At 58.9% G+C, this 22372-nt stretch overlaps 1 protein-coding gene across 1 annotated transcript in view; it reads right to left on the reverse strand.

Annotated features, from left to right (window-relative positions):
- Nucleotides 1-4780: 4780 nt before the first annotated feature.
- Nucleotides 4781-22372, reverse strand: part of CMIP (c-Maf inducing protein) — a 224224-nt gene continuing 206632 nt past the window's right edge. The window contains exons 11-21 of the mRNA XM_082712026.1: nt 21676-21741; nt 20427-20453; nt 20085-20133; nt 17504-17611; nt 15437-15553; nt 13734-13874; nt 13049-13096; nt 11800-11946; nt 10855-10960; nt 9420-9490; nt 4781-6804 (exon numbers count right to left, since the gene is read on the reverse strand). Coding sequence (XP_082568152.1) covers nt 6751-6804; nt 9420-9490; nt 10855-10960; nt 11800-11946; nt 13049-13096; nt 13734-13874; nt 15437-15553; nt 17504-17611; nt 20085-20133; nt 20427-20453; nt 21676-21741 — 934 coding nt within the window. The 3' untranslated portion in view covers nt 4781-6750. The remainder of the gene's footprint in view (nt 6805-9419; nt 9491-10854; nt 10961-11799; nt 11947-13048; nt 13097-13733; nt 13875-15436; nt 15554-17503; nt 17612-20084; nt 20134-20426; nt 20454-21675; nt 21742-22372) is intronic.

The following is a 22372-nucleotide window of genomic DNA, read 5'->3' on the forward strand; positions in this document are numbered from 1 at the left end:
TGGCTTGAATCCTACTTCTCTAAGACATGGCTTGTCTTGAACCGCCAACACCAGGGGAGATAGTCCCCAACTCCAGGCCCATGATGGATACCATGGGAACTCCAGGGGTACGAGGCTTGCGAGGCATGGCCACCCATAAAAACAAAACAAACAAAACGAAAACCCATGAGAGAATCATTGACCCACTTCCCACCTCTCCTGTGGCCACGGTTGGGGGCGGGAGCCAGAAAGGAGCTGCCACAGTGGACAGATATCCTGTGCTCCGTACCCAGAGATTCTGGTGCCCCGTTTCCTGAGCCTCTTTCCCACGGGATCCGGCAGCCCCTTCTCCTCCCTGGCACACTGGAGAAGAGACACAGCCTGGTGTTCTCGAGGAACAGCTTGTTGTTCCTACCATTACATGGAGAGGAAGCACAAACAGCCAAGAGGCCTATTGCCAGGGGCTTGGTGGAGACCTTCTCTGCGGTCCTCAGCCTCCTGCTGCTGTGGAGATGAACAAGGTGCTCTGGGGAAGCTTTTGTCTCTAGAGGTGTGTCTGAAGGGCAGGGATGAGGGGATCAGGAACCACATGGCTGCATGTCCCTGCCAAATCTGAGAAGGTGGCTCGGGCTAACCTTACTCGGCATCAGAGAGGGCGTGGGTGGGGTGGTGAGGTGGCAGGAGGGCAGCATGGAGGTTTTCAAGGCCCTATTGAAAGCTGAGGAGCTACACTGAAAAATAAAGCCAAGTCAGATGTCCTGCTCTATACAGCTGCACGGGTTGTCCATGGAACAAGCCTGCCACATTTAAGGGCGTTTGTGTATGTATAAAGACAATTTTCCAGCAGATGGCAGTAGAGTGTTTGAGGAGAGACAAAGCTCCACCGGGAGGGGACTTGGTGAGGATGGGCAAGTACCGCTTGGCTAGAAGTCACGGTGGCATTGGCACCCCTCTCCCTCCGAGGCCCAGACCCAGCAGAGAGGAGCAGCAGCCAGCTTTTCTCTAAAATCTGCTTTTTGGATGTCGTTTTTCAAAACAAAGGCAAAATTCATGCAACACGCACCATTTTAAAGAGGCATTTAGAACAATTACGTCTTGTGTGATCACCACCTCTCTCGTTGCAAAAAATTTTCATCACCACCAAACAAAACCCCATTGCCATTAAGCAGTTGCTTCCTAGTCCCCAGTAAATACCAGTCTGTTTTCCCTCTCCATAGGTCTGCCTATTTTGGATATTTCCTATAAATGGAACAAAACAATAGGTGGTCTTTTGTGTCTGGGTTCCTTCCCCCAGCATCATGTTTTCACGATTCATCCGTGTTGGAATGACTATCTATAGTGCATTCCTTCTTGCAGGTAGATAATAGTCCGCTGTCTGGATTTACCGTATTTATTGCCTGGTCAGGGACATTTGGGTTGTGTCCACTTGATGCCACTTTTTAAAAAAACTTTACTTGAGAGAGAGAAGAGAGAGCGAGCGAGCTCATGAGTGCGGCCGAGGGAGAAGCAGACTCCCCACGGAGCGGGGAGCCCGAGGACCCGCGGCTGGATCCAGCCCCCTGGGATCGTGACCTGAGCCAAAGACAGAGGCTTAATGTACTGAACCCGCCAGCTGTCACCTGTGCAGTAAATGACACAGATCTGAAATGTGGAGCTCCACGAGCGTTTAAACACCCGTGTGACTGCAGATCAAGAAGCCGGGTATTTTAATCACCCCAGAAAGCTCCCTCCAACTTCCCAGTCAATAGCACGTCCCGCCCCCGGGCTATCAACAACCTCCGTTTGGCCTCCATAATCACAGATGCCTGGTACCTGTGGTGCATGAACTCACGTGAACGGGATCCGGTGGCAAACCCTCACTGATGTCTGGCTCCTCGCACACACGGAACGTCTGTCCAATTAATTCACGTCACTGTGGGTAGCGGCAGTTGGCTCTTTTGTCCTTTTCTGCAGAATTCCATCGTAGGACTGTGTCACTGTGTCTATTCATTCTCCTATTGATGGGGACACCTGCGCAGTCCCGCCACACGTGACTCCCCTGCTTTGTTTACTCTCCTCTCAGTGGGTATTTGGGCAGCTTCCAGCTCCTCGGCGGTTACGAAGAATTCTGCTGGAAGTGTTCTCGCTTGCGTCTCTTGGTGGACACCAGCACTCGGTTCTCTGGGGCGTACGCCCAGGAGCGGGGTTGTGGGGCATATGCCCAGGGTGGGGCAGGAGCTTAGCTTTAGCTCTAGCTGAAACGCTTTCCAAAGAGGGCGAACCAAGTTCCACGCCTGCTGGCCACGTAGGAGACCTTCCATCAGGTGCCACCTCCAGCTCCGAACACAGGTGCAAGCGGATCTGGGGTCCCCAGCTGTATAGACTCCTTCCAGCTTGGCTAGAGCGGACGTACCTGGTGACCGTGTAGGGAGGCGCCCCCAGGGAAAGCAGGCCTCAGAGCCCACTAGGAGGGAGACATACCAGCCCCGCTTGTCCTCAAGAACTGCTAAGTCTAGGGCCTTCGAAGCCTGACATGGGGACTCAGCCAAGAAACTGAACGTGATCCTTGACTCCTGGCCGGCTTTCCCTCTGTACTAGTCCCAAGTCCTGCCGTTTGATTCCTGAGCTCCTCTTGGATCCGTTTCTCGACATGGTCCCTGCCGTGGTCCCAGCCCCATCTACCCACCAGCAGCAGTGCGGAGATGTCCCCCCCAGGGCCCGGCTCCCTGTGCGACCTTGACCAAGAGACCCAGCTTCTCCTGGCCTCCACTTCCCTATCAGGCAAGAAGGGTCATAGTAGGACACAGTAGGGGCTACCTAAGTGTTACGTTAGAAAGCGGATGGATAATTGCAATCTCCCTATCGTTCAGAGCCCGCAGGACGAATCCCAGACTTGGAAGTGTGAACAACGGAACACGGGCTCTTCTCCCTCCCATCTTTGCCCTCCAGTGCTGGGGTCCAGGAGATGCTTTCACCTGGAACGTATGGCCGTGACCTTATTTGGAAAAGGAGTCTTTGCAGAGATGATCCCGTTACGGACCTGTCCATGAGGTCGTCCTAGGTCATCCAGGTGGGCCCTACATCCAGCGGCAGCGGTCTCGGTAAGAGAAAGCAACGGGTAAAGAGACGCAGGAGTGGGGGTTGGGGTGAGAAAGGCCGAGAGGCTGGGAGAGCGGAGCCGCGACCAGGAATGCCCGGAGGCCCCGGAAGCTGGAAGAGATAAGGAAAGAGTGCGACCCTGCCGACATCCTGACTTTGAGGACTTCTGGTCTCCCGAGGCGTGAGAGAACACGTCTTGTTTTAAGCCACGGGCTTAAAAGGGAAGACACAGTGAGGCTCAGGCGTGCCAGGGGAGGGCCAATGGCCGGACTCGGGACCTCCTGCAGGGCAGGTTGGGGTCAAAGGGTGTGAGGCTCCCGAGCTGGCAGGAGCAGGCAGGTCTGACGAGGCCGAGGCCTGGGCTGACCATGGAATAACCCCCTGAGCCGGAGTAGCGGAGGAAGGATACTGGGATGCCCGGAAGGAAGAAGCACCTTGACATCTCTCTTCCGGCCTCCCGACCTGCCCTGCGTAGCCTGCATTCCCTGGGCTCCCCGAGAAGCCGGGGCAGGGGATCCCAGGTGATGCAGAACAGAGTGAGGAGGAGGGCTGAGGACAGGATGGCTGGTGCCCCCTCCCCCCGCCTCCTTGCATTTGGTAGTTATGTGCACTGGGGTGAGCCAGGCCCTCCCCGGGGCGGCAAGGATCAGGGACCGAGAAGGCGGCAGCGCCTTGCACACATGTCTGCACGCACACACGGGTCTCCGCCAGGGCTGGCCGTCACGAAGCCGGGGCCCTCCGGATCCTGGCCCATGGCACCTGCTTTTCCGGTGCGGCTGGAGGCGAAGCAGCGGATACCCCATCACGTTCTTGGGCTGTCCCCTCGAGGGGTGTACAGAGGCCTCTGGAAGCAAGGAGGGCAGGGACGGGGAGCGAGGCTGGGGAGAGGCAGGGTGGGCAGCGAGGTGGGAAGGGGGTGTAGAATGGACCCCGGGAGACGGGGAGGTGCCGCTCCAGTCTTCCGGAGAGAGACGAGGGGCCGGCTTTGGGCGAAGGAGGTGGGCGTACAGATAGGCAAGGAGTCGTTTCTGAGGGCTGGCGATGGCCTGGACATGGGGCGGGGCAAGGAGTCGTTTCTGACGGCCGGCGATGGCCTGGACATGGGGCGGGGTGAGCGGTGGGGCCACTGGGCTGGCGTCTTAGTGAGAAAACACTGGACGGCAAAGGACTTGGGAGAGGGGTGGAAATAAAGCTCCCAGGATGCCCTGACCCCCTCTTGGGGAGACATGTGGGTGCCAGGGCAGCTGGATGGATGGTTCTAAGGCTGTTGAACTCAGAGCAGCTTCCATAAACCGGCAGCCTCTCTGCTGCCCAGAGGTCCTAGGAGGGCCCCACCCAGACCCTGGAAATCAAAATTGGCATTTCCTGAGACCCCCCAGATGAAGGAAAGGCACAGGGGTCCTAGAAGTTCTAGACTAGAGCGGCCCTAGGGGCCCTGAGGCACACAATGGCTGCCTGGGGTTTCCCCTGGGGGGTATGATTCTTGTCCCCTGGGAGTGTTCTGGTTGTGAGGACTGGGGGTGGCCAGGGGAGGCCAGGGACGCCGCACAACATCCTAGGATGCCCAGAGTGACCTCATGACACAGGGGCATCTGGCCCACATGTCAACCGCGCCGCGGGTGAGGAGCCCGGGAAACCCAGGAGTCCTGACCTCCGCCGGGGTCTTATCCCCTTCCCATCCCCACCGAAAGGCTCCCTCGAAGCCACACAGAAAGGCCAGATGTCAATGAGTCACTTACAGTTTATTTTTGCCTGAAAGTATTTCACATCTCTGAACACAGCTACGTGACAGTAGTATTAACCATCAGGAAAAGCAACAGTGCGAAGGGAAAAGGTGGCATGTCTCGGTTCTTTTTTTTTTTTTTCCTTTTTTAAAGTTTTTTAAAGTTTTTTTTTGTTTTGTTTTGTTTTTTGTTTTTTTGTTTTTTTTTGCTTCTGCTTCTTCCTGCACCAGAGTGCTATAAAGTATGGGACCGGAGGGGAGAGAATAAAACCAAACAACAGAAAACAACAACAACAGAAAACAAAACAAAACAAAACAAAACACGAAACAGAACACACTCACACGCACACACAAAATAAAACCTGGTACGTAAAATGAATTAAGACTGAAACCCAATTTCTTTTTTTTTTTCCTTTTTTAAAAAAATGAGGGCATAGTCGGGGGGTAATAAAGTCTACCTAGCAAAGTATAAAACGACAAAAGCATGGTTTCCATTGAATAAGATTAAATATATATAAAACAATTACATTGACTGGGGGTTAGGTCTGGAGGTGTCGGAGGGGGGCGGTATTTGTGCTAAACCAACAGAAAAGGGGGCTTGGGGGGAGAGGGGACCCCAAGTAAACCATAAAAGGGCTGTTCTGTACAGTGAGGGCTTGTTAAGAAAAAGCCAGACTGTTTACAAAAGAAATGGAGGTTGGTTTGTCTTCGGGACCGGGGTGGGGACAGAAGGGGTATCTGCGCCGCAGTGGTCACATTCATGGGGGCAGGGCGGGCAGTCAGGCTGGTGGAGGTGACGTCTCTCTCTTCTCCCAAGAGACCATGCAAAGAAGCGGGCATGCATGAGGAGACCACGCGAAGCACAGGATGGCAGGGAGGCCGCGGGCCACCGTCTCGGTGGGGATGGGGACGGTCAAGGCCACGGGAGATGGGAGCTCTCCCGGGCGGGGGCCGGGAGCACAGGTCAAGCACCCCCCCACACACACAGGTAAAAGGGGCTGAGAGAAAGCCGGGGCCTGGCGGGAGCAAGACTACAACGTGGGGACCCCACCTCCCACTTCCCCCAGCCTGACTCCCACCCGTGAGCAAGTTGGAGACACGCGGGACTTGGAAATGCACAGTTGGGGGGGGCTGCGGGGGGCAGCCGGCCGGCCGAGCATTAGCATACAGAATTCATTACGAAAAAGCAGTTAATTTTCCAAGGAGGTTTTTTTTTTTTTGTCGGTTTCCTTTAAAAAAATAACAATAATACTACCACTACCCCAACAGCTGACTGGTTTGTACAGTACTACAGGCCAGGGGCGGGCAGGGGGCAGGGCAGGAGGGAGGGAGGGAGGGTCGAAGACTTCATAAATAAGAGGCAGGTCCCAGACCTGCAATTTGTCAACATTTCTTAAATAGGCGCATTATTTAAATCTTATGTACAACAAGAATCACTTTGCATAGCAATGGCGAGGACACGGACGTGGGATGACATGTCTGGGTTTTCTTGTCCCAATGGCAGGGGGCTGAGTTCTCGGTCGAGCCTCTGAGGAAGAAAGCATCCTTCCTCAGCCCTCGAGGCCCATCGGGGTCCTGTGATGGTGGCATCAGGGTTGACTTCTCCCACACAGCATTAAACACAAAGGCAAAGAAAATCCACAAAGGGTCCCCCCTCCCCAAGCCCCCCACGCCCACCCCACCCCCTCCCCCGACCCGCTGATGCTCCTCTGGTTGCTACAAAGTCCATTTTAGATCAGGTCAAGGTTTCCAATTATGAAGCTAAAAGAATTAGGTGGGGCTGGGCGTGCGCACGGCCCCCCTCCCCGCCCCCTCCCCCCTCCGCCCTCCGCCCTCCGCCCCCAGAAAGACTCCCCCATCTATCTCACAGCCAGGACGCTGGGGGTAGGACCCCAGGACCGGTGCTCTACGGCTATTAGTCAGGAGTTGTGTGTCGCAGCTGCAAACGCCGTCCTGCCGAGGCGGGAGGTTCACCAGGCTTCCGTGTAGCGGACGTCCACCTCCTTCAGGTTGGGAAGCTTGGCCTGTGGGGCGGCGAGAAGGAGCCGGTCCCTTCCAGCACCCGGCCCCGCCGGCTCCCCTGCCTCAGTGGCTGGGGGTCCCACCTTGCCCTCCCCACCTTGCCAGCGGGGGCTCCCCGGAGCTCAGAGCTGGGTGACCGTGGGGAGAACGCAGTACATGGGGGTATGGCGCAGGTGACAGCTGCCGGGGATTCCATGGCCCCTCCTCTGACCGGCCGTGCGTCCCTGGGCTCTGGAGTAGGTGGGAAGCCTGGGGCACGAGCCCAGCTCTACCACTTTCTGGCCGCAGGGCCCGGGGCCGTGCCCCCAGCCTCCAGGAGCCTCAGGTGTCATCTGTGCAACGAACGGGGCCCAGTCCCCCGCTCCCAGGACGGCGCGAAGGCCGGGAACCGCGAACACACAGTCCGCCCTGCCCGACACACAGTGGTACGCTCCAGGGAGCGGGACTGTTCTCCCTCGTCGTGCTGTTCACATCCCGTCACTACCAGCAGTCGGGCAGGCGAACGGAGCGGGATCCCAGGACCACGGGATCCCCGTCAGGGCCGGTACTGGGGGGCGGCGGAGGGTGTCCCCCGCAGGACACTTGGTCAGATCCGACGAGACTAGTTCACCTGCCCAGAGACGGCTCAGAGCCGCCTCCTGCTCTCCATCCCTGCTGCCCAGACACGGCTCCTCTCTTCCTTTATAAGCAGCGGCTTTTCTCCACGAGCCTGCCCTGCACAGAGAGGGCTAACGGCTCTCCTCTCTGCACCCCTGCCTTCCCTCTCCCATGCCTACCCGGCCCGGGCGAGCTGCTACTGCACGTGCGTACACACGAGCACACAGCTCCTCGGTGCTTCTGTCCTGGGGCCCAGTTCACGGCCCCCTGCTGCCCAGGCAGAGGTGACACACGGGGGCCTGCGGTCACCCGTGCAGCACTGTAAAAAAAACCTTTGAGCCAACCTCACAACATCAGGAGACCGCAACACAAGGAAGTGGTTCCAGATTCTCCCGCACGGGCGGTGCGGGGGTGGGGGGCAGTGATCTGGGTGGCCCCAGAGGCAGGCGGGCCACCCCCATGTTGGTCCGATCCCCGCATTACTGAGGCTGGGGTGTCACCGGCCACTATCCACAAGTGGGCACCACGTGTCTCTTGAATATGTGGAAGTGGCTTTTCCCCAATTGCATATGCCCTTGTGCTGCCTGGTGTCTGGTTCTGGGCTCCTCCAGCTTTCAGGGGCACAGCAATCCTTGGCAGTGGGGCAAAAATGCCCATCTGGACTGGGCAGGATGCCCTGGAGCTTGCACCTGTGATAAGCCCTGGGGGAGGTCTGACCACACCAAGGTTGGGGGGGCAGGCATTGAGGCCGACTTCAGCCCCACCCCCTCTCCACGCACTGCCCGGGGCCCTGGGACAGCCCTCTCTTCTGGCCGGCCTGACAAAAATCGTTTCTTAAGCCCTCCTCTTGGGAAGGCCCTCTGTCCCACTGAACAGGGCTGGCTGTCCCCTGTGCCCTCCCTGCTGGCCCCCAAGCCCTGTCCTGCCTGGGTTACTGTTTATCTGTCTGCCAGGACTGAGCTTCCGCCCAGGGTGTAGGACGGACCCAGAAGCACTGTGGAGTCCCTGCCCCCAGTGTGGGCCTGGTACACAGTAGATGCTGTGACAGCGGCCATGGGTCTGGCTGAGGGGGAGGTTGGGGGGGGGGCCCTGCTGGGGAGGATTCCCTCCGCGTGGCTTCCTGCCTGCGAAGGCGCCAGTGGGCTGGTGGGACCATCTGGCCACCTGGCCCAGCCCTTCCGTCCTTGGCACGGGCTACCTGCAGCCCCGCTCACTGCCTGCTGGGGCGGATGGGACCGGGCCACTGGGACGGGGGCAGGAGGCTGCTGAAGGCCCAGCTTCTCCAATCCCTAAGACCTGTTTTACAAACAAAATGTGCCCTGCCTTTCCCCACTCAGATCCTTTTTCCTTTCCCAATGTTATCTTGCCAACCTAGCCCAGGCTGCCATCCAGGCTCTTATCTGTGTGACGGCACCAGCCCCATTAATGTGCTTCCTGTTTCTACTCTTGCTTGCACTACCTCCCGCCCCCACAAAAAAAATCCATTTTCTTGGTAACGGCCAGAACAAGCGCTTACGAGCATAACTCACTCCTCTGTTTAGAGCCTCTGAAAGTTTTCTACTGAACTTGGATGAAATCCGGAGCCCTTCTGTGACTGATGAGGCCTTATTCAGTCTTTTCCCAGTCTGTTTTCTCTTACTCTCTACTCACATCTGCCACAAAGTCAGCTCACACCAACACTTTCTGCCTCAGGACCTTTGCACTTGCTTTTCCTCTCACCCTTTGCATCTGTGGCTTATCTTTTAGGTCTCGGCTGCTGTGACCTCACGTCAAAGGGACCATCCTTGAGGATCACATGCCAAACAGGCCCTCCGTATTTCCACCCGACCCACTGCCTGCTGGCCTCCTCGTTAGCACTTCTCTCAACCTGTCCCTACTCCGTTTACTGCCTTATTTGCTGCAGTAACAGCCGTTCCTGCCGGAGAATAAGCTTCATGAGGGTGAAGCGCCAGTATTAGATGCTGGTGGATGGAGGGAAGCGAAGAGAGAAGGAAGGAGGGAGGCAGAGAGGGAGAAGTACCTTTAGATCTTCGTAGGTATCCGCCGAGAGCTTGGTGCTGTTCATATTCAAGCTGCAGAGACTCTTCATGGCTGTACAAGGACAGAGAGATGCCGTCACGGAATCAGTGAGACCTTCCCGCCAGGGCAGCTGCAGGGATGGGGCAGAGAAGCCAGGGGACAGACTGCAGTGGCCCAGGCCCCTGATGAGCAAATGGGGTGGGGTGAGTGGCGTTGCAGGGGCATGGCCAGGGGCCACCAGGACAGAAGGTCAGTTTCAGGCGGGTGCTAGTCTGCGCCTATGCACTCTCCCTGCTCTCTGAGCCTCTCTCCCTTCTGGTCTCTCTTTCTCTCCCTCCACTTGCCTGTACCCCAAGTGTCCCCAGCACCTGCCTGCCACACCGCAGATCAGCCGCAGTGACCAGGCCTGGCCCGTCCCCCAGGGAAACTCTGCAAACTCTCCGACAGGGCTGCCCCGGACCCCAATTCTTGAAAGCAGGTCTCAAACTGCGGTGTGGTCAGGAGTCGCTCGGCAGCGGTGTCATGCTCTGTCCCCTCCTGGGGGCACCGATCCAGCGACTGTGGGGCTCCCATGACAGTATCCAAGGAGCACATTTGTAGAGAAATGTCTCCAAACCTCATCTTTTCTGCCCTCCATGACTCCTGCCTCCTGTCCCCACCCCTCCCAAGCCATATGGAGTTTGCCAACAACCTCGCAGGAGCCACGGCCACTGCCCAGCATATCATCTCCTCGGCCACTTCGTACATATGTCTCTTTTCCACCCAGATCCGGTCACCTCCCTGGGAAGCCTTCCTCGATTCCTCCCAGCCAAGACACGGGGCGCCTGATCTTAACCAGCAGGCCAGAAACAGGAAGTGCAAATTCCCAGGCTGAGGGCAGAGCCCGATGCAGGGATTGATCCCACCACTCATGAGATCAGGATCCGAGCCAGAATCAAGAGTTGGACGCTTAACCGGCTTGGCCACCGAGGCACCCCTTCTATTAGGGCAATATTTCTCAAACTTCAACAATGCAGGGAATCCCCTGGGCATCTTGTTAAAATTGAATCAGCAGGTCTGGGGCAGGACCTGAGAATCTGCGCCTCTAACCCCAGGGGGTGGCTATCGCCACTGGTCAGGGCAGTTGGGCAGCAATGTCCTAGAGCACTTTTCTTGAACCTGAAGTATCTGGAGGGAACAGGTACTCATTTTCCCTTTTGCTTCTAGAATATAAGCTCTCTGAGGGCAGGGATGTTTCTCCTGCTGTGCCGTTCTTAGCACCTAGAACAGTGCCTGGCACACGGCAGGTGCTCAGCGACCACCTGGGGGATGGAGGACTATATCCCAGCACCCGGCACAGTGCACGGGCAGTCTGTGCTTAGCTGGGGTGTGCTAATGCTTGCTCGCACGCAGGCCCGCCGTAGGCCACCCACCCCGGCCACGCCCTCGGGACTCACAGCTGAGGGCCAGCAGGCCAGCGTCGGTGACGGGTGTCTCACACAGGTTCAGCACCTGGAGCATGGTGAGGTGTTCCGACAGGAGCCGCAGGCCGGCGTCTCCAAACTGTGGAGCAGAGACCCTCTCAGCCCTGACGCTCCACCCCCACGCCCTGGGGAAATGACCTTGAGGCTGGGGTAGCAGTGCACAGACGAGGAAGGAGTCACCACCCTCCAAGCCCCAGGGGCGTTCTGGGCTGCCCTTGCTTCTCTCCAAAGACAATGCTTCTCCTGACTTGGGTTCGAGTCCAGTTTCTGCTGGTGGGATGTGGGCTGGGCAAGGGCCTCCCCAGGACTCCTGCTCTCTGTCAGGGAGGGCTGGGAACTCCATGGCTATGGCTCCAAGTGGGGGCCAGCAGCTTTTCCCCGGGCAGGCCGGTGGGATGGGGCGGGACAGGCCTGGAAAGCAGACTGCCAGGAACACCAGGTTTCTCTTCTGTCAACGAGGGTGCCTACCCATCCCAGGGACAGTGTGGGGACCACACGCCCTGCCACACGAGGGGCTCAACAGCACAAGAAATCCTGAGGACAGGCACTGAGCAGCTGTGAGCTGTGGTTGTCATTACAACGAGGCCCACGGGCTGCCATGTGCTCCCCGGGCAGGTGCATGAGACCAGCCCACCTCTCGGCCCTGCCTCAAAGGGCTTCTAAGACTTTGCCCAGGACATCCCTGCCCCGGGGCTCAGCAACTCCACCTGCAAAATGGATTCATGAAATCCCAGACCTCCTCTGGCCATGAGCGGGGAGGGGCTGTGGTAATCGAGAGACGGGCCATGGGCTCTGGCCGGAGAGGCCAGCCAGGGAGTCAGGGGCAGAGCAGGTGCAGTGTCGGGGTGCCTGGGGGCAGGAAGGCAGGTGCAGGGGCGGGAGGGAGCACAGAGCAGGGAGCAGGCAGGCAGCACGCACCTGAGTGGACCACAGGTTGAGCTGCTTGAGAGAAGGCAGTTTGATGAGGTGCTCCGCGCAGGCACTGGTTACGTTGGTGAAGGCCAGACTGAGGTTCTCCAGGTTCCCAAAAGAGCCGGAGCTCAGCAAACGAGCCAAGTCGGCGTCCTGCAAACACACGGGCAGGTGGGCTGTCGGGAAAGGCCTCGGGCTGCCAGCAGCTCCTGAGACCCCATCATACCCCTCTCCCCGCCTCCTCTCCCCTGCCCCGCAGAGCTCTAACTGGGGCAACAAATCCCCAGGAGGTGGGGTGATGTTGTGGCTTGGCGTGGGCGGGGGGGGGGTGGTTTTTGGACCAAGGGGGCTGTCGGGGAGGGAAGGGCTGCTTCCACATCCCCGTGGGGGAGGGAGGAAGCTTCCAGCACCGTGACTCACAGCCTGAATCACCAACTGGGGTGTTCTGAGGCCACGTCGCTCCCACGTGTGTGCGTGCGTCCACGTGTGCCTGGCCAACTCACCCTCCCCCACAGCAGCTCGGGCCCCTCTCCTACCTGCGATCACCGAGGTCCCCCCTAACTCTGAGGCCTGTGTAGATCTGTGCATGTGTGAGTACTAGACCCCGATCACCGAGGGGAACAGCCATTCTCCCTTCCACCTTAGTGACGGAATCCTTGAGTTTTAGCGGTCACACAGCTGCCCTAATCTCCCAGTCAGGTGTGCTCACGTGCTGAACCTGGACAACGGTGTATGGGGAGATGTGCCCACTAGAACTTTCAGGAAAGCCCTTAAAGGGAAGGGGCATGTTCTTCTTTGCTAATCCTCCTTCTGCTGCTCTGAATGCAGACATGATGGCTAGAGTTTGAGCAGCCTTTTTGAACCATGAGGTAGAAGTCTTATGCCAAGGACAGTGGGGCAGCAGGAGAGATGGGACTAAGATCCGCGGAGACTTGTACATGGGGGTAAAAAGAGGCGCCAACTTCATAGTATTATTACAGCGATAAAATGAACTCATAACCCAGTACTGGTACCTAAATACTCCTTGGATGTTAGCTATTACTATTATTAACGGGTAACACATTAACGTCAGTATCAACGATAATCTTTACCGTGCTTGGCTTCCGGCAACCCAAATCCCTCCTAGAAAAGTGGCCTGTCAAGGACTACGTTGTCCTTGCTCACCTCCACCGCTGTCTGCTGCTCTCCAGCACGGAGGCCTAACCACCTTCTTCCTTCCCCCCCCCGGCCCCACAGAAGAAGGAAACCAACTCACTGTGGACTTGGAGGGCAGTGTTAGCCTAGTGGGCCCGCCTTTCCTTTGCTGTAACAGAAACCAGACTGATTACGACCCGTTCTCTCCCCTGCACACCCCATCCTCGCTGACATCACAAAGAGCCGGGTTCATTTCAGGGCAGTAGAAGGCAACATGGTGGTCTTGGTCTCGGGCCAGACCCCGAGACAAGGTTGGGGCTCAGTTGGTTTATTAGAGAGGGGATGCCAAAAAACACCAGCAGGGGAAGGGAGACAGTGAAGCCGCTTCAGGAGGGGAGTGTTAGCATATAGCTACCGCTGGGGCCTCTGGGTCAGGTCTCAGAGGTAGTCCTGTCTGCGCGGAGAGGGAGCTGGAATATTGACACACCCTCCCCATCAGCCACCGGGGGACAGCTGCTGCAGGGGGCCGGCGGCACGAGTTCGCTGCCACTCTGAAGTCCAGCCCTGGCCCCTTCAAGAAGGGCCTGAGGGACACGAGTGACATACAGGGAGGGCGACAGTGACTGGTGTGCAGGACTCTGGGGGTGAGGACGTGGCACATATGGTCCCGACTTCTCTGGGCCTGAGGAGGACTCACTGGAACAGCGGCCCGTGCAGGTGCGGTGGTCTGCGCTCTGCCCCAGCGCACCCAAGCAGAGCCCTGCCCGGCCCAGCTCTGGAGCCACGGAGCCGGGCTGTGGCCTTACCAGCTCCTTGAGCTCCCGCTGCCGGTCACATAGCTGCTCGTACATGCGCTTGCCCACACCCGTGCTCTCCAGGGTCGAGATGATCTGCAGCTGGGTGTCGTTGTTGTCAATGATGTTGTACTCCAGCATCAGGCACAGGATCTGCAGGGAGGAGCGGGAGGCACCTTACAGCCTGTCCGAGACTCCGGGCAGGGCTGCCCTCTCCAGGCCCAGGGGGCCAAACCCTCAGCCTGGCCCAGCAGCCCCACAGACCGAGGGAAAGGATTCTGACGGATGAGCTCGGCGTGCTCTACGCTCCCCGAAATATCATCCTAAAAACGAGCAACCATGCTCTCCCCCTCTGCATTTCTGGCTGTGTGATACTGGGCAAATCACCAGCCACAGCTTCCCATCCATACAATGGAGACATTCGCACACACCCAGCTGAGCAGAGAGCAGGCCCTCGGCAAACGCACAAAGGATGCACGCTAGGCCCTGAAGGGTTGGTAGAGAGCCCGTAAGACAGGACACCTCTTTCCATCCCTAGTCCCCCGCCCCGTTTGCCTACCCCACGGCTGGTGCTCAAGACATGATCACTGAGTTGTTGGGGGGAGACACTGGGCACATCCTGCCTCCTGGAGCTTCGGGCGACTGCACAGGTCACTCTGCTGCCAGCGCTCCTTCCCAGGGGCCTGGGCCTCACACGCAAGCAGCCCTGCTTCCAGATTCCCTTTCCCGTGACTCCACCCCTTCCAAGGAGAGCCTGCCTGGCCCAGGTCTTCACAGCACGGCTCACCTGCCTCCTGGCTCCCCCCGTCCCTGCAGGCCTCCGGCACAAGCACGGGGACGAACCTCCCAGATCCTTACCAGGACCTCTAAGTGCCTCATGGGCTCTCCGGGTGCATCCACCCGAATCCCTGACCTTCTGCCCTCGACTCAGCCATGCTGGCCTCCTCCCTGGCCTGGCCTGGACACTCTGCTCATGCCTTCTGGGGAACTCCTTGCCCCCACATCTCACCACAAGGCTCACTGGCAGGGAAGCAGCTCTGGGGTCAAATCCTTGGGATGTTCTTCCCGCTAAGCGGTGTTCTCAGCCCCAGCCCTTGACTATGGGCTGGCGCTTGCCCCGGGCAGAACGTGGCCCAGTGACACCAGCTGACGCGGGAGGTGCGTGAGGAAGACAATGCGGCGTCTGCCTGTCTGCCCTGGGACAGCGGCTCTGGGGGCCTCGGGCTCCTGGGGACTTTGGGAGGAGACAGAGAGGGACTGGGCCAGGGACGTGCTCCCTGGTGAGTGGGAAGGCTGTGGTGTGGGGAGAGGCCTGGGGTCCCAGGTGCTCCGGCCTGCTCACCAGAGACCAGAGCAGGAGCCTGGCCGCCGAGCCCGGTAACCCCGAGACCCGTGAGCCAAACACACGAGCATCATCGTTTGAAGCCCGACTGGGCTGGTCTGTTACAGAAACAGAAAAACGGAACAGAAACCTCCGCTGACCCCTCCGGCCCGTGAGGTCAACAGGGTCATAAGGAGAGCAAGCGAGAGGGTAAGTCGTGTGAGGGAGGCCGCACGCTCCCGCGAGGCTCAGCACGGGCCACGGCTGCCCCTGCCTCGTCGGCCGCTGTGCTCCCAGCTGCCCTAAGCTCCGGGCCCCCGCCAGGCACTCGGTCCACAAGGACCAAGGCCCAGACGGGACGGCACCGTGCCGGGGGCGCAGGCCGGCTGCTTACCTCCACCATGGTCTGGTTCCCCCTCAGCGCCAGGAGCATGCAGGGGCCCAGCTTGTTTTCCGCCAGGGAGAGCAGGAATTTTTTGGTCTTGTAACAGGAGCCCATGAGGATGTGCACCTGTGAGGAGAGACGGCCTGTGTGACGAGGAGGGGCCACCAAGGCGCTGTGGCCCGAGATGCCTGCTTCCGGGGTGCCAGGAGGGTTCCCAAACCAGAAGGCCCGCCCACTTCCTGCGCGGGCACTAGATCTGAAATGATCATGGGACCCCTCCCTGCAGGGGGATTCAGAAGACCCCCCCAAACACATGCTCCAACACGGATGAACCCCAACAACCTGGGGCTGAGTAAGTCGATCATAAAGGACAAGTCTGGTAGGATTCCACGCACGTGAGGCACCTGGAGCGTCAGCCTTGGGGGCAGGAAGTAGGCTGGGGGTTGCCAGGGCGGGGGACGGAGGTTAGCATTTGGGGGTACACGGCCACCACACGCAGGACAGAGAAAGGCAGGAGCTCCGCCTCCCCCTTCCCAAACCCTCTGGGAGCTCCAAGGGCTGCTGAATGACCGCCCGAGGGCAGGGGACCCCAAACAACAGGGCCGGGGCCCAAACACTTCGTGTGCTCTCTCCCCAGACTTCGTGCGACAGCAAATGCCCTTCCCTGGTTAGAAACAGCAGCCTAATCAAGGGGACCTCTCCCGCGCCCTGCGTCACCATGGAAACGAGGCGCTGCCATCCCAGGGGCTGTCTGCTTCCCTTTCCATGTATATTTTTTCCGCTCCGTCGTTAACAACTCTGGCACACAGACGCAATCTCTCGGGCAGGGAAGCTGCCAGCTCCCCGACTTTTCTTGCACACTGAGTCCCCGCATCGAGGGGTGGGGGACCGCTGGCTGTTGCCACGGTGATGCTGTGACATCAGGGAGCCGTTGAGAGAGGTGGGGGGTGCAGGCAGGCAGAGGGCAGGGATGCACAGGGCACTCAAGAGGGGCCTGTCCGGGGGCGCCTGGGTGGCTCAGTGGGTTAAGCCGCTGCCTTCGGCTCAGGTCATGATCTCAGGGTCCTGGGATCGAGTCCCGCATTGGGCTCTCTGCTCAGCAGGGAGCCTGCTTCTCTCTCTCTCTCTCTGCCTGCCTCTCCATCTACTTGTGATCTCTCTCTGTCAAATAAATAAATAAAATCTTTAAAAAAAAAAAAAAAAAAAAGAGGGGCCTGTCGGGCCACAGGTGAGGAGTGGAGGGCCTGTGCGTAAGGAAGGGGATCTAAAAATTAAGTCCCTTTCAGGAAAGGCTCCAGAGGCAGCGGGGGTCTGCTGTCACTGCAGAGAGCTCCGTGAGCGGCTGCCCCGCCGGACAGGTGGCCCGGCAGAGAGACAAGACCAACCACAGCCACTCGAGTGCTAGGCCCTGGCCCGGCGCCCGCGTCCGCAACAAGGCTCTGGACAGTGTGGGCTTAGGTCAAGGAGGAACGTGGAGGCCGGAGGCCTGTGTGACCTCGGGCAGGCCACCGCACTCCCCGGTCTGCTTCAGCACAGATGTGCTTCGGAGGAAAGGCTGACGATGAAGAAACAGTGCACATGAGCTGTCCGGCCCAAGGAAAGTACTGGAAGTTGCCAGGGGTGCAGTTACTGGTTTGGTGACCCCAGGTCACTCCTCTCCAAGGTGAGACGACCATCCTGACCTTGGCCTCTGTCGGCAGAGCCTGTGCGGCTACAGTACCTCCTGGAACCCTGGTGCACACCAAGCTGGCCCGAGGATGCTGGGCGCTTGGGCGGGGAGCGCCTCGGGCTTCAGCACCTTGTCTGCAAGGTGCAGTGACAGTGAGTGTCACCTCCTCACGGAGCTGAGCGGGACTGTGTGAGAGCAGGAGTTTCTAGCCCTTGGCTGGGCGCCCGCTCAGGTGAGAGCCCGCATGGGACACCTGTGGCCGTCACCTTACTACATCTTCAGCTTCGACGCAGCCTGGAAATTCCCAGGCTGGCCACCATCGCCGGATTGGGGCAGCTCTGGCCTCGCCAGCAGAGGCAAACCCAGGGCCTGCCCCCGCGCCCAGGGAGGGGTCCCGCCCCACATACCATGCTGGCGAAGAGCTCCCCGTCATCGTCACAGGCCACCCCTCCGGGGCTGTAGAGCTGGAACCAGCCGTCTTTGCCGGCCCGCACGCTCAGCAGGCACGAGTGCACCTGTGGCAGACGAGGGGCACAGCGGTTAGCCCCCGAGGGCCCAAAGGAGACAGGTCAACGGTAAAGGCTCGGACAAGTCCCGCAGTAAAGAAACCTGTTTCACTTCAAGCCCAGCGACTCCCACCTAAATACCATGGAAGGTTTTGGGGGGAAAAGTGTGGTATCCACACACTGGGGAACTCCAGAAATACACCTTCAGCTCCGACGTAGGAAGGGCCAGGCCTGGCTTGGTTAGTCGCGCTGAACAAAAGCAAGTCTGAGGCCAAATAAGGGGGGAGAGCAGCTCTAAGCAACAGCTCAGACTCATCCCCTCTCCTCCTCTGCCCTTCTTGGGGGGCCGGGGGAGCGCTTTTTTCTCCCTTCTCCTTCTGCACCTGAAGTCCTCTCTCTGGCGTTCTGCCCTCAGCTCCCTCCCATCCTCTGTCCTGCTCGCCGCTCCTCGGCTGGAGCTCTGCACCTCCTTCGGAGTCTGGGCCTCTCCCTGGAAGGCTCTCGGACCCGGGCGGGACAGTTTCATGCACAAGCACGGCTCTCTCTGTGGGTCTCAACCGCCTTCCCAGAGTTCCGTGTGTCAGTGTGTGGGCGGGCACGTGTGCGCGAGTGTGCAAACACATGTGCGTGCATGTGTCTGGAAGAAATTCCACATCCACCCCAGCCCCTCCTATCACTGCAGGGAGAGAGAGAGAGAGACAAAGGCCTTTGTTTCTTCCCCTCCTCCCTGTCCTCAGAAGGGAGCTGAGAGATGTGTCCGATCATTTCCTTCAGGACTGAAGGACAGTTCGCTGCCGAAAGTCACTCACTCGCAGGTTGTAGCTGATCCCAACCCACACACAAGTAAACAGAGAAGGAGGCGGTGGGGCTTTGCTTTTTCCCTTAGAGTTGGAAGAATACCAAATGGTAATTCGTCTGCTTCAAAGAAATAAGGAATCAAGAATACGGAACGCTATTTAGCAAATACAAACGATTCGTAGCTGTGGCTTCTTCCAGAGGGAGACGGTGGGAGCGGACTCGAGACGGAGAAACAGAAGCAAAGGGAGAGGCACGGGGGAGCCTGGAGCAAGGCCTGGCGAGGGGCGCGCTGGGGACAGGGCATCCCCCGCAAACCTGGCCCTTTGCTCACCAGTTCCCCGGGGTCTTGCGGATGGTACCGAGCTCTTGGAACGCTCCCTGCAGCACCTGGCTCTGCCTCTCCGCTCTGGGAAGCAGCTGGGACCACTTTTATTCTTCAGCTTCCAAGTCTGTTTGAACTAGAGGCTCAATTTCCAAGGGAATTCGGAGAATCCGTCTTCACACACAGTGAAGGAAGGACAGCTTAGACCAGCACTGTTTCCGGCCACTTAGGAACTCCCTATCGGCCATTTTTGCTTTTTCCCACCGCACCTGAAGACCACCTTGGAAATCAGGGTTTAGAATCAAGGTGTTTTAGAACCTGATCCTTCTAGAACGGGTTTACCGTGGGGCCTGAGGACAGGATACTCTGGCTCCACCAAGGAGAAGAAATCATTCCCTCCTCTGCTCATCCTCAACCTCCCGCTTTGCTGGGGGCACATGTGTCCCGGTCTGTCCCCATCTGGAGGCCAGATCCCCTCACATCCCAGGGCCCGTGCCTGCGGAGAAGGGGGCTGCGAGCTCCACGGGGCAAGGCCAGCAACCAGCTCATTCCCGCAGCCCCGTCTGGCCCCGTGTGTCCGCCGCAGAGCTGGGCACTCAACTGGCTCCAGAGCCTCACTCCCTGGGTTTGGATCCGGCCTGGGCCAGGTACTAGCTGTGTGACATGGGGAGGTCCCTCAATTTCAGGTTTCTCCACTCTAAGAGGAGGGTACTTCCGACGTAAACGGGGGTGATGTGATGACAGGACCTACTCGTGCTTGTCGGGGGGATTCAAGGAGAAAACGCGCGTGTCTAACACACGGTGAGCACCAAAGCGAGACCAGCTGTCATCTGCGGATAAAGCGGACGGAGGACGCCGGGCCACCTGAGTCCCTGCTCACACAGCCTCTGGGGTGGGGGGGAGGGGGAGCTGAGCTCTCCCTGAAGCCCAGATACTGGAGGGACACAGTGCCCCCTCAGGGAGGCCTCCACCATGCTTGGGAAAGGAAAGCCAGCTCAGATCCCTGCTCCGATGCCTTTCCCAGCTTGCTGACTCTCAGAACGGTGGCCTAGAGGATCCGCCGCTATCCCGGAGTAGGCTGGGAACCCCTGGCCAGCCTGGCCCTAAGACAAGGACTGTGCCCCCAGAAGAAACAGCCCGTCGGTGGGCAACCACCTCTGGCTAGCCTGAGTTTCTCGGGAAGGACTGACATCACGGGCCGGGCACCCCCATCACAAGGGGGTGGCTGTGTTCACGCACAAGGCAAGGAGCCTTTGTTAACTGTTCTGAATGCCCGTGGGAGACAAGGAGGCCCTGACAGAAGGCTACAGAAGGCTTGGAGAGGCTCACAGGGTGCCTTTGAGGGCGTGAGGGAGGCCTCACCTCTTGTCGTGGGTCTTCTGCAAACCTCTGGATCACGTACTTGAGTTCCCTGAAAGAGACGGGGCAGCAGCAGAGTCATTCCGAGGGTCCAGGCTTGCGTGGACCACGGTCGGGGCTGAGGAGAGGGCTGGGCCGGGGAACCTAGCAGAGCTGGTCGGGGTCAGGAAATGCCCGGACGCGCCTGGACAGGTGGTGCAGGGCTTCCAAGAGGAGCCACAGCTGCTTTCCAGAATGCCCGTGACCGAGAACGGGCCAGGAGGAGGGCTGGCCGCGGGGGACGGCCTCGGGAGACAGGGCGCTCGCACCGGAAGGAGGGAACCAGGGTGTTGCCCCAATACTCACTTGGTGAACTTCTCATGTGCGAGAGCCCTGCAACGGAAAGAGCGGGAAAAGTGCCGTTAGTGTGGGGGGGGAGGTTTGAAACCCACCACGATCCCAAGATCATCCTCTAGGGACGGTGAGGCTCTGTCTGATCCGAAGAATGCGGAGGAGGCTGACAATGAAACATGGACATTTTGTCCCTCCTTGAAACCACACAACAAAGGCCTCTGATGAGGCAAAGATGGTAGGGAGGGGACGAGACAGAGCCCCCGGGTACCGGGGCCCGCGCCTGCGGCCGGCAGCGGCACGGAGCGGATCGGCCGTGACCCAGGTGTGCCTGGTAATTGTTCCTCCGCGAAGGCACGGCCGCGCTAATTACTGCTGTACATCGGGGGGCGTTCGGGGACCATTCTCCAAGTGAATTGCATCATGGGCCCGCTGTCACGTGTGTCCCCGGGACCATGGGGACAGCAAATGCAGCCAATGACGCCACTGCTCTTTGGAGACAGCCGTGGCTCTCAGGAGTCAGATTTCTCGGGTCTTGAGTCCTGGGGGCCCCAGGGGGAGGCCAGGCCAGCAAATGGGGCAATTACCGGGTGTAATGTCCCCCTTGGAGAGCTGCATTTCATAAACACCGGCTCGATAATCGGCTCCTGAGGGAGCCCCGAGCTGCCTCCCCAGGCCTGGTTTCTCCACATCTGTCAAAACAGAGGCCTGGAGGCATTTTAGGGCCTGGTTCCTCAGACAAAGGCTTCTCCTCAGGCCATTATCGGCCACACAGTTTTCTCTCTATTTTCCTCAGGTAAATTCAGTATTGAGGTAAGGGCCGGCAAGAGAGAGACAGAGGGCCCATGCCTGGCCCAGCCTGCCGGGGAACACGAGCGCATAACGGTAACGGGCGCAGCGAGAGTGCGTTCAGGGCATCGCGGGATGGCACAGACGGTCGTTCTGTGGGCATCAGCCTCTGACTTCACTGTGGCTGTGGCAGAGAGCGCAGGCAGGCAGTCCTGTCCCACGAGAGGCTTGATCAAAATCGCTCACTTCTCTGCAGGAAGGCGCACAGTGGGGAGGGCTTTGCCGGCCTTCCTAGCTCACTGAATCCTTGTAATGCTGCGGTGAGGTCATCTCCCCAGTTTTCGGAGTCAGGGGTGGTGGTGCCTCCCTGGGGGTCCCACAGCGGAAGACCAACCTCTCCCTCTCCCACCGCTGTCCATGGTATTCCCGGGGTGACCCGTGGACGACTGAGGTCAGAAACCGGGGTGGGACTTACTCTTTGGGGAATGGAATGGGTTGAAGCAAGCTGGCCAGGGACGGTCTCCAGTCATCATAGTCGGACCTAGAAAGAGGGGGGCGACAGTCAGGTTTGGACTGGAGAAGGAGAGGTTTACTGTGCTGTCATGGAGGGCCCCCAACGGGGCCGGGGTCTGGCAGAGAAGCCCACGGTACTAACTCTGCTGCAGCCGCCACCTACTTCCAGGGAGCTGGGGAGACAAGCAGCCGGTGTCTCCAGGCCTGATGGGCAGACCCTGTCTCAAGGCTTCCTCACGGCGACCGAAGGGGCCCACCCTCCAGTTCCCTGGGGTTTGATCCCACCCCACGTCTGCACCCAGGTCACCAGGTCGTTGCTCCTTCTGACTTTTGAATCAGCGGGTTGAAATCCTACCCCCAGAACCTTAGACTGTGTCTGTGAGACGCAGATGCCATGGAGGTAAATAGGCTACGGGGTGCGGGGGTCCTAACCCAGTGTGATTCCGTCCCAATGCGGCGAGGAGACCAGGACACACACTAACAGAGGAAGAGGACCCTGTGAGGACCGGGGAAGAAGGCAGCTCGCCGCAGGCCCAGGAGAGACACCCCAGAGAAAACCGACCCCGCCCACACCGGGATTTCACACTCCCAGCTTCCAGAACTGCCAGCAAATAAATTTCTGTTGCCAAAGCCACCCGGTCTGTATAATTTTGCTGCGG

The sequence above is a fragment of the Mustela nivalis genome (genome assembly GCF_964662115.1).
Source record: "Mustela nivalis genome assembly, chromosome: 18".
In the NCBI taxonomy this organism is placed as follows: Eukaryota; Metazoa; Chordata; class Mammalia; order Carnivora; family Mustelidae; genus Mustela; species Mustela nivalis.